Consider the following 12,221-nt stretch of genomic DNA (forward strand, 5'->3'; position numbering starts at 1 on the left):
AGTGTGTGAGGGGACATTTCTGCACTTTAGTGATTCATTTGACAAACATTTCACATTTGTCTGATAATTAAACCTCAACTAATACGTTTAAAGACACATTTTAACACACACTCGCTCCAAAATGTATTGAGATTTTTCAATATCGTCCTTCCATATCCATAATAATTAGTTTCACTCTGATGTTATATACCGTGACCGGGACCATCGCGAGTATCGATTGACAGAATAATCTTTATATCCAAAGTAACATCGCTCACACAATAGTCGTCCATGGGTCCAATAAGTCTGATTTAAGTCGGGCAAAACTGATATTTTAGGCATAACATAAATTAAAAGAATAAATAAGGAAGTAAAATTCAAGACGTTTCTTTGTCCCCAATGATCAAGAAGTCAAGACTATTTGGTTAATTAATCCATAGGCCTAATTGTGGTTTTACTGTTGTCAGCAAATATACTGTATTTTCTGGAGTATAAGTCGCACCAAAAATGCATAATAGAGAAGAAAAAAACATATATGTTGCACTGGAGTATGAAATGCGGTTGCAAGTGTGAAAATAACAAATAATATCACATATAAGTCGCTCCGGAGTATAAATATAAATATAAGTATAAGTTGCACCCCGGCCAAAATATGAAAAAAGGTGCAACTTATAGTCCGGAAAATACGGTAAGTCATTTAAATTCAAACATTCTCAAAAGAAGGACAAATAAATGTTAAATGCAGATGTTTATGTCGTATTAAGTTATAAGTTTAATTTCAGAAAGCGTCTCACCAACGCATTGGATTTAACCTAAAATTGGACAAATTTCATCGACTTTAGCCTAATTTAGTCTAATCTGGTCGTTCATTTTGGCGTTTGATTGTCTGTTCTCTCTCTGCTCCTGTTTATATCCCCCAAAAATATGTGGAGAAAAAACATGTAAAAGCTGGTCACAAACAAAGTGCCAAAAAATAACCGTTTAAAGGACCGGCATTTTTCTCGATTGCCGCGGAGCTAAACGGAGCTAAACGGAGCTAAACGGAGCTAAACGGAGGCATAAAACCAAGATAAGATTCGGCGTCTTTGTTTCTCTTTCCCCCCCGTTCCCGTCCCACTGTGCTCTGGCCCCGCCTCCGTGATAAGCACAACAATGGAGGCCGCAATAAGAGACGAGGATAAGACTGGAGTGACTGATCACAGAGACGTTCTGCGCTCGCTCATCGCACGGAACACTCCCGGAGAACCTTTCACAGGCGTCGTCCGGCAGAACACGCTCATAATATACATAGAACTGGACGTACGTTTGCGTTGAAATGTAAACAAAGGCTCCGGTGTCGACCGTTATTCCGTTTGGGGCTGAAGGATGTTCCCGTAACTCTTTGTTGAGCGTGAAGCGAAATGGGACTTCACCGCTCCCTTTGTCCGGTTTGAAGTGGAACGGGTTTGGAAAGATTGAAATTTGGGGGGAAATAATTGAAATTGCTCTCGTATCGTTGCAGAAATAGCGGCAATGTTTGCGTCAGAGTCTGTTCGCAGTTCGAAAACGATTACCGATGATTAAAACGAGCGATTATTCTGATTAGCATATGCTTTGCTGTGCCAAAGCTACACAGAAAACTCTAGCTAGGCCTGAGCGATATGGGAAAAAAATAATAATACATTTTTTTCAACTTATATTGATCAATCTCGTTTTTCGATTTAATTTGGTCTTTCCAAAAACAAAGGGGGAAAAAATTGCTTTTGGTAATGATTTCATGAACATCAACTGTACATTTCTTTAATCTGTGCCATTTAACACAGATAATATTCATATTTCTTCCTCCAAAGTCTGATTTCTTTTAGTTTTTTACTGACAAAGGATCGACTTTGGACTTCTCGGCTCGAAAACCGCCAACGGACAATTTCGTAGGACTCGTAGGATCTTTCCATTGATTGCCCGAACTCCTGAGTTGCGACCTGAGGAGCGACGGTAAAATAAAGCAGGTTTTCATGTTCTTCTTGTTCACGTTACATTGTTTGCAAAAGATAAAACCTGCGTTAAACATGCGTCCGTCGATCCAAATGAGAAACCCCGCGAAATTCCAAACCAACGGGAGCATCTTTTGTGCCGAGAACACGTTTTTGTGGCGGTTTGAACCTGTATTTAAGCGTCGCGGCGTGAGTTTAAAAGGGGCGTCCTCACCTGCCGTCACCACGTCTCGGTTCTTCGGGCTCCGCTCCTCCACGCTCACCCGGCGCTGGAGCTCGAAGCGTCGGGAGAAACCGTCTTTGGGTTTCCACAGCGACTGGAGGACGAGCGGCTTCTCGGAGTCGCCGACGGCGCGGGAACACTCCCTCGCCCACTGGTTCTCCACCGTCCGGCCAATGGCGTCGCACAGCACGTAGTCGCCGGGGTCCTCCGTCTCCAGAGAGTACCTGGACATGGACGTGTTCAGAGGCTCGTGGAGGGTCCGTCACCCGCTTCATCGAGCGGCAGGTCTTTATCGCTGGGTCAGTTGGTCGATGGACATGTCTAAATTCCAAAGACTACTGCCCTTTTTTATAAAAAATATGAACATTTCCAACTTGATATTGATACTTTGTGCCTGGTTTTGAAAATACTTAAAATAATAGTACTTTCTTTAAAATTACCACTGGTCTTAGGGGGCGTTCACATTTGTCTGGTTTAGACCTGGTTTTGTCCTGGTTTTGTCCTGGTTTAGTCCTGGTTCAGTCCTGGTTTAGTCCTGGTTTAGTCCTGGTTTAGTCCTGGTTTAGTCCTGGTTTAGTCCTGGTTTAGACCTGTTTTAGACCTGTTTTAGACCTGTTTTAGACCTGGTTTTGTCCTGGTTTAGTCCTGGTTTAGTCCTGGTTTAGTCCTGGTTTAGTCCTGGTTTAGACCTGGTTTAGACCTGGTTTAGACCTGGTTTAGACCTGGTTTAGTTCTGGTTTAGTTCTGGTTTAGTCCTGGTTTAATCCTGGCTTAGTCCTGGTTTATTTTGCTGTGGTAATTGTGTGTGCGCTCCGTTAAACCAGTTCAGGGATAAAGACAATTCTAAATAATAATTTAGTCCTTTTCATATTCTTTTCAGTATCGGTTCTAGTTTTAGTATCAATAAATATCTTGCACAGTCTCATTGGGGTCTAACTTGTCGATTACTAAAACAACTAGTTTCAGTCGTTCTCATTTTTTATTCAATTTATAGAAAAGTGTCGGTGTAATCCCTCATTTGTCCAGGAGTGTTCCATTGTAGAAAAAGGTTCAGTTGTATCATCTGGACTCAGTTTAGAAAAAGATCTAAACTGAGTCCAGATGATACAACTGAACCTTTTTCTACAATTCATAGAAAAGTAGCAATTTTGTAACTAAATAAGGTATTTTTTAGTTAAATTCAAATATATGTGACGATTTCAGAAGCAAAATAAAGTCTGTTCTGCTCAGCCTTTCCTCATTAAAAACAAATGTAAATCTTGTTTATGTCAAGAAAACAAAGAGAGAAGAACATTTAGGATTTTACTGTCGTTTTGGTCAATAATCGCAAATAATCGTCAAATAATCGCGTTTATTCCCACAATAATCACTGCACACTAAAAATCGGGACTTCCCCACCGTGAACACAATTAACACATTCAAGTCTAATCGCAGTATTTTTCCTGTTTTTCGCGCTTAATCCTTCCGCTTTCTCTTCACCCTGAACATCAAAGCTTGAACGCGACACTTTGATCACGTTCTCTCTCTCTCTCTTTTTTTTTTATTATTTTTTTTGTTGAAAGAAAAAACACAGACCAATCAAAACAGCAACGGCAGGGAGAAGAAAAAGAAGAAAAAAAAAGAGAAAAAAATAAAAAAGGAAAAAAGAAAAAAAAAAGGAAAGAAAAAAAAAAAAAAAAAAGAAAAAAAGAAAAAAGTGCGGAGTGGGCGGTACCAGAGAAAATACTAAGTGTGTATTGTTTGAGATGAGTGTTTTGTTTGAGATGAGTGTTTTTAGAATAATGCATCCAGTAACGCACACCTGATCCATAATGTGAGTCCCATTTAGTCCAGTTTATGTCAAATTTGTCCATTTCTAAGTTCAGTCCATATGTTTTTTCCATTTTCCGTATGTCCATTATGATGTCGGTCCAGGGCCGGCCCAAGCCTTCAGGGGGCCCCAAGCGAAAACATTTTTGGGGGCCCCTCACCACGTCATCAGAATCAGTTTTATTGCCATTGTCAGTAAACAATTCACATATGGGAACTTTCTTCAACGCAAACAAAGAGCACCAAAACTCCAGGGCATCCGTTTGCCAGTTAGTTTATTCTCAACACCTCACAAGCTCAAATATTGCTAACTTAAATCCCACAATGCAACTTGGTATTCCGCTGACATCACCTCTACTCCCTGTACAAATAACACACATCCCAGATATGTTTTTGGGCGTATTTGTGGGCGTTAAGGGTCGACAGCCACATTAGCACATTAGTTTAAATGAATGAACAGGGGGGTCTGGGGGCCCTCCCCCAGAGATTTTCAGACCTTTTTTGGGTCTTCAGCTGCATTTTAATGTGGTCCGGCCGGCTAAAGTAAGAGTAAAATGTTGAGGTTGTAATGCTATAAAATGATGATGTGATGAAACTGTGCCAGGAGAAAATGATTAAAGCCAGTTATTAATACATTAGTGTACTTAATTACTCAATACAATATTGGCTATGAAAAATACTTACGGTCAAATTGATTCATTTTAACTGAAAATGTAAAAGTAATAGTTATCCTTACTAATTTATCTTTTACAGCTCCCAACTGTTCCTTCTTGCTAAAGTGACAAAACAAGTTATATTAAATTAAACAAATGGCATAAGCATTGCTTGATTAACAATTAACACTGATAAAACAGTGCAAACATATTATTCCCAGAGAATGAACAGAACTAGAAGTGAAGGTCCAAACCTCGCTATAGTGAAGAGACTGCGTTTCTGCAACTTTGCCACTTTTGTATAAAAATATATTATTATAACAAATAGTCTAATGATGCTTTTTAAATAAATTTAAATGTTTTATTGCTCTATTAAAAGTTAATTACAATATAAATGTTTGTTCTGATCAGAACATCACACACTGGACTCCTGCGTGAAACAATGCTGCGATGTGATTGGCTGATGGAACTTACGTGCATAAACCTTTACGTTCCTCTTATTGCACTTTAAGAAGTCAAAGTAAAACAGACACCACGAGTCACGATTGATCTCACACATGGTGATGTGAGAGAGAGGGACGCAAACTCAAACCCGCTCATCTCTGACTGAGGCTGCTCAGGGGCCCGGGACAGGGGCCCGGGACAGGGACAGGGGCCCGGGACAGGGGACAGGGGCCCGGGACAGGGGCCCGGGACAGGGGCCCGGGACAGGGGCCGCACACTGTTCACTCCAAAGTCTCACATCAGAGGTTCTGGACGAGACGGCGCTCGTCCGGACCGGATCCCCGCCTCTTAGTGACCGGGGCATAGACGCCCCTCCCCGGCCTCACCTGCAGCTAACACTCCCGGGCTGGTGTAAATGTTAAGCTTATTATCTTTCATTCAGACACATATAATGCGCGGGGCAGAGCTCTCGTCGCCTCCAGCCTGAGCGAACTAACGTGACAGAATCGTGTTGTTTCAAACAGCAGCATTAACCGTCTCTTTGTAAGAGAAGTTCAATACCTGGAGAGTGTTGTTGAGTTTGCAGTTTCTTTACATCGTCAAGAAGTTTCTTCTTTCGTTTTTCGGCATCGGGGGGATATATTCCTCTGGACATGAGGACCACGTTCTGTTGTGTTTATGTTTTGCTCTCGTTCTGCTCGCGCACAATGAAGTTGCCCAATCAGCGCAGGTTTGATGCCTTGGTTGCCAGATTGTCATTACAAATAAATGCGGTTTGTGCGTTATATGTTACCGCTGTGTGCGCTGCCGCGCCAGCAGCGCTACTACACTAGTGGTGCACGCTGCGCTTGCACTTCGCATAAAACGGGTTGCCAGATTGGGGGCCCTATTAAAGCCTCGGGGCCCTACGCGGCTGCTTAGTTCGCTTATAGGCTGGGCTGGCCCTGAGTCGGTCCAGTCCATTATTGTTGGTGCAGTGTGTGTCATCCATTTTTTTGTGATGGCCTTTAACGTTCTCTTTCTCAAACGCCATCGAAAGTTGGTCCGCGTCGTCCCATCCCCTCATCGTTACCGTGACAACCCCTGACTCACCTGTCCAGCGCCTCCTTCACCAGCTCCTTGGCCTCCGACTGGACCGTGGCCAGGACGCTCTTGTAGTGCGTCCCTTGGCAGATGTCGCCGCCGAACACCTTCAGGATCCCCGGCGCCGACCTCCGATGGGACAGCTCGCCGGGGTCGTCGGGAGCGTGCCGGTCGCCGCTCAGGCTGCCGCCGTCCGGACCGCCGCCGTCGCCCCGCCGCCCCGCCCTAGAGTCCCGGAGGTTGGGGCTGCGGTTGAAGACGCTGGAGAGGCGGTTGTTGTGGCGACGGATCTTGCTTTTGGCGGGCTGCCGGACGCCGACGCTCTCCGAGGGGCGGGCGGCGCTGTCGGACTGGGTGGATCTGCGGAGAGGGCGAGGGCGAAAACACAAGGGGGTTTCAGCGTTTGGAAGTGAATACTGAAGTACCCAAAATACACAGAATATTTGGAGTATTTGTGTTCTGGGAAGGAATATACTGTACACTGAAGGGTTTGATCATGTACTGCACTGTACTGGTAAAATACTACACTATAATATAATGCGTTTTAACATAATTCTATAACTTAATACATTTTTTTGTAGTATTCTTCCCCACACTGCAGGTCTAATAAGTATTTTGTTTCTTTGATATTTGCCTATTTCAATATTTAGGGCTGATAAATTGAAGTAAAATTGTCGCCAAGTTCTCAATTTAACTTTCTCCTTTTGTAAAAATCATAATATATTTTCTCAAATCGAATATAATTTTTTTAGCTTCATTGCTCTTCTATTTCCATGTTTCAAAAGACAGTGGATCTGTGGATGTAATGACCCAGATTTTGCAATGATTTTTAGTCAGTGCATTTCTCGTCAATGTCAAGTTCAGTTTAGTTTACAGTTTAGTTTACAGTTTAGTTTACAGTGTAGTCTACAGTTTAGTTTACAGTTTAGTTTACAGTTTAATCTACAGTTTAGTTTACAGTTTAGTTTACAGTTTAGTTTACAGTTTAGTTTAGTTTAGTTTACAGTGTAGTCTACAGTTTAGTTTACAGTTTAGTTTACAGTTTAGTCTACAGTTTAGTTTACAGTTTAGTTTACAGTTTAGTCTGCAGTTTAGTCTGCAGTTTAGTTTACAGTTTAGTTTACAGTTTAGTTTACAGTTTAGTCTGCAGTTTAGTTTACAATTAAGTTTACAGTTTAGTTTACAGATTAGTCTGCAGTTTAGTTTACAGTTTAGTTTACAGTTTAGTCTGCAGTTTAGTTTACAGTTTAGTCTACAGTTTAGTTTACAGTTTAGTCTGCAGTTTAGTTTACAGTTTAGTTTACAGTTTAGTTTACAGTTTAGTCTGCAGTTTAGTCTGCAGTTTAGTTTACAGTTTAGTCTACAGTTTAATTTACAGTTTAGTCTACAGTTTACAGTTTAGTCTACAGTTTAGTCTATAGTTTAGTTTACAGTTTAGTTTACAGTTTAGTCTACAGTTTAGTCTACAGTTTAGTCTGCAGTTTAGTCTGCAGTTTAGTCTGCAGTTTAGTCTGCAGTTTAGTCTGCAGTTTAGTCTGCAGTTTAGTCTGCAGTTTACAGTTTAGGTTACAGTTTAGTCTACAGTTTAGTCTAAAGTTTAGTTTACAGTTTAGTTTACAGTTTAGTCTACAGTTTAGTTTACAGTTTAGTCTACAGTTTAGTTTACAGTTTAGTTTACAGTTTAGTCTGCAGTTTAGTTTACAGTTTAGTTTAGTTTAGTTTAGTTCAGTTTACAGTTTAGTCTACAGTTTAGTTTACAGTTTAGTTTACAGTTTAGTCTGCAGTTTAATCTACAGTTTAGTTTACAGTTTAGTTTACAGTTTAGTCTGCAGTTTAGTTTACAGTTTAGTCTGCAGTTTAGTTTACAGTTTAGTCTGCAGTTTAGTTTACAATTAAGTTTGCAGTTTAGTTTACAGTTTAGTTTACAGTTTAGTTTACAGTTTAGTCTGCAGTTTAGTTTACAGTTTAGTTTACAGTTTAATCTGCAGTTTAGTCTACAGTTTAGTTTACAGTTTACTCTACAGTTTAGTCTACAGTTTAGTCTACAGTTTAGTCTACAGTTTAGTCTACAGTTTAGTTTAGTTTACAGTTTAGTCTACAGTTTAGTTTACAGTTTAGTTTACAGTTTAGTTTAGAGTTTAGTTTACAGTTTAGTCTACTGTTTAGTTTAGTTTACAGTTTAGTCTACAGTTTAGTTTACAGTTTAGTTTACAGTTTAGTCTACAGTTTAGTTTAGTTTACAGTTTAGTCTACAGTTTAGTCTACAGTTTAGTTTACAGTTTAGTCTACAGTTTAGTTTACAGTTTAGTTTACAGTTTAGTCTACAGTTTAGTCTACAGTTTAGTCTACAGTTTAGTTTAGTTTACAGTTTAGTCTACAGTTTAGTTTAGTTTACAGTTTAGTCTACAGTTTAGTTTACAGTTTAGTTTACAGTTTAGTTTACAGTTTAGTTTACAGTTTAGTTTACAGTTTAGTCTACAGTTTAGTCTACAGTTTAGTCTACAGTTTAGTCTACAGTTTAGTCTACAGTTTAGTTTAGTTTACAGTTTAGTCTACAGTTTAGTTTAGTTTACAGTTTAGTCTACAGTTTAGTCTACAGTTTAGTTTACAGTTTAGTTTACAGTTTAGTTTACAGTTTAGTCTACAGTTTAGTCTACAGTTTAGTCTACAGTTTAGTCTACAGTTTAGTTTAGTTTACAGTTTAGTCTACAGTTTAGTTTACAGTTTAGTCTACAGTTTAGTCTACAGTTTAGTCTACAGTTTAGTCTACAGTTTAGTCTACAGTTTAGTTTACAGTTTAGTCTGCAGTTTAGTTTACAGTTTAGTCTGCAGTTTACAGTTTAGTTTACAGTTTAGTTCACAGTTTAGTTTACAGTTTAGTTTACAGTTTAGTTTACAGTTTAGTCTACAGTTTAGTCTACAGTTTAGTCTACAGTTTAGTCTACAGTTTAGTCTACAGTTTAGTTTACAGTTTAGTTTACAGTTTAGTTTACAGTTTAGTCTGCAGTTTAGTTTACAGTTTAGTTTAGTTTAGTTCAGTTTACAGTTTAGTCTACAGTTTAGTATAGTTTAGTTTACAGTTTAGTTTAGTTAGAAAATGGATGGATGGATAGTTTAGTCTACAGTTTAGTTTACAGTTTAGTCTAAAGTTTAGTCTAAAGTTTAGTTTACAGTTTAGTCTACAGTTTAGTTTACAGTTTAGTCTACAGTTTAGTTTAGTTTAGTTTAGTTTACAGTTTAGTTTACAGTTTAGTTTACAGTTTAGTCTACAATTTAGTTTAGTTTAGTTTAGTTTACAGTTTAGTCTACAGTTTAGTTTACAGTTTGGTCTATAGTTTAGTTTAAAGTTTAGTTTTAGTTTAGTTTTTAGAACACTGAGAATACTTTTACGTTGAGTTCTATTATATTAGAATTTAAAAAACACAAAATCTTCTTGTCTTTGTTTCTTCATTTGCTTTTGGATTCATTCTAAGATTAAAGAACGTTTATCGTAAATTCCAGAAGGAAAAACCAAACGTTCTCACTTTAAGAGCTGCGTTTTCTGTTTTTCTCACTATTTCAGAGCAGAGTTATTCTGAGTTTAGAAAAGTAACTGTACTTCACCAAATGATAGAGTTACTGTTCCTGAATACAGAGTAAACTATAGTACTCTGAGTAAGTATTCTCTGTACACTTGTTCATATTCAGTTACTTCCCAACACTGTCCAGACCAAACTGAACAGGACACATACTTCTACTACAGTACAATCCATAATATCACAGTAACCAGCGTGTGTCTCCAGAGTTCTCCTGACTCCAGCAGGACACAGAGGACGACACGTTTGTCCTGAGGGCCCTTACTCTCCTCACACTGCATGACACGTTTGTCCTGAGGGCCCTTACTCTCCGCACACTGCATGACACGTTTGTGCTGAGGGCCCTTACTCCCCTCACACTGCATGACACGTTTGTCCTGAGGGCCCTTACTCCCCTCACACTGCAGGACAAGGGCCCTTACTCTCCTCACACTGCACGACACGTTTGTCCTGAGGGCCCTTACTCTCCTCACACTGCACGACACGTTTGTCCTGAGGGCCCTTACTCTCCTCACACTGCACGACACGTTTGTCCTGAGGGCCCTTACTCCCCTCACACTGCACGACACGTTTGTCCTGAGGGCCCTTACTCCCCTCACACTGCACGACACGTTTGTCCTGAGGGCCCTTACTCCCCTCACACTGCACGACACGTTTGTCCTGAGGGCCCTTACTCTCCTCACACTGCACGACACGTTTGTCCTGAGGGCCCTTACTCTCCTCACACTGCATGACACGTTTGTCCTGAGGGCCCTTACTCCCCTCACACTGCACGACACGTTTGTCCTGAGGGCCCTTACTCTCCTCACACTGCATGACACGTTTGTCCTGAGGGCCCTTACTCCCCTCACACTGCATGACACGTTTGTCCTGAGGGCCCTTACTCCCCTCACACTGCATGACACGTTTGTCCTGAGGGCCCTTACTCTCCTCACACTGCATGACACGTTTGTCCTGAGGGCCCTTACTTCCCTCACACTGCACGACACGTTTGTCCTGAGGGCCCTTACTCCCCTCACACTGCATGACACGTTTGTCCTGAGGGCCCTTACTCTCCTCACACTGCATGACACGTTTGTCCTGAGGGCCCTTACTCTCCTCACACTGCACGACACGTTTGTCCTGAGGGCCCTTACTCCCCTCACACTGCACGACACGTTTGTCCTGAGGGCCCTTACTCTCCTCACACTGCACGACACGTTTGTCCTGAGGGCCCTTACTCTCCTCACACTGCAAGACACGTTTGTCCTGAGGGCCCTTACTCCCCTCACACTGCACGACACGTTTGTCCTGAGGGCCCTTACTCTCCTCACACTGCACGACACGTTTGTCCTGAGGGCCCTTACTCTCCTCACACTGCATGACACGTTTGTCCTGAGGGCCCTTACTCCCCTCACACTGCACGACACGTTTGTCCTGAGGGCCCTTACTCTCCTCACACTGCAAGACACGTTTGTCCTGAGGGCCCTTACTCCCCTCACACTGCACGACACGTTTGTCCTGAGGGCCCTTACTCCCCTCACACTGCATGACACGTTTGTCCTGAGGGCCCTTACTCTCCTCACACTGCACGACACGTTTGTCCTGAGGGCCCTTACTCCCCTCACACTGCACGACACGTTTGTCCTGAGGGCCCTTACTCTCCTCACACTGCATGACACGTTTGTCCTGAGGGCCCTTACTCTCCTCACACTGCATGACACGTTTGTCCTGAGGGCCCTTACTCCCCTCACACTGCACGACACGTTTGTCCTGAGGGCCCTTACTCCCCTCACACTGCACGACACGTTTGTCCTGAGGGCCCTTACTCTCCTCACACTGCATGACACGTTTGTCCTGAGGGCCCTTACTCCCCTCATACTGCACGACACGTTTGTCCTGAGGGCCCTTACTCCCCTCACACTGCACGACACGTTTGTCCTGAGGGCCCTTACTCTCCTCACACTGCACGACACGTTTGTCCTGAGGGCCCTTACTCCCCTCACACTGCACGACACGTTTGTCCTGAGGGCCCTTACTCTCCTCACACTGCACGACACGTTTGTCCTGAGGGCCCTTACTCCCCTCACACTGCACGACACGTTTGTCCTGAGGGCCCTTACTCCCCTCACACTGCACGACACGTTTGTCCTGAGGGCCCTTACTCTCCTCACACTGCACGACACGTTTGTCCTGAGGGCCCTTACTCCCCTCACACTGCACGACACGTTTGTCCTGAGGGCCCTTACTCTCCTCACACTGCACGACACGTTTGTCCTGAGGGCCCTTACTCTCCTCACACTGCACGACACGTTTGTCCTGAGGGCCCTTACTCCCCTCACACTGCACGACACGTTTGTCCTGAGGGCCCTTACTCCCCTCACACTGCACGACACGTTTGTCCTGAGGGCCCTTACTCCCCTCACACTGCACGACACGTTTGTCCTGAGGGCCCTTACTCTCCTCACACTGCACGACACGTTTGTCCTGAGGGCCCTTACTCCCC

The 12,221-nt window shown here is 42.5% G+C and overlaps 1 protein-coding gene across 1 annotated transcript in view; it reads right to left on the reverse strand.

The window, feature by feature from the left end:
- Window positions 1-12,221, reverse strand: part of radil2a (Ras association and DIL domains 2a) — a 79,268-nt gene that overhangs the window by 65,636 nt on the left and 1,411 nt on the right. The window contains exons 2-3 of the mRNA XM_072442779.1: window positions 6,171-6,521; window positions 2,164-2,396 (exon numbers count right to left, since the gene is read on the reverse strand). Of these exons, the coding sequence (XP_072298880.1) occupies window positions 2,164-2,396; window positions 6,171-6,521 (584 nt within the window). The remainder of the gene's footprint in view (window positions 1-2,163; window positions 2,397-6,170; window positions 6,522-12,221) is intronic.

Source organism: Eucyclogobius newberryi, unplaced genomic scaffold (assembly GCF_026437365.1).
Source record: "Eucyclogobius newberryi isolate DKJ021-1_F unplaced genomic scaffold, fEucNew1.0.hap1 SCAF_13, whole genome shotgun sequence".
NCBI lineage: Eukaryota > Metazoa > Chordata > Actinopteri > Gobiiformes > Gobiidae > Eucyclogobius > Eucyclogobius newberryi.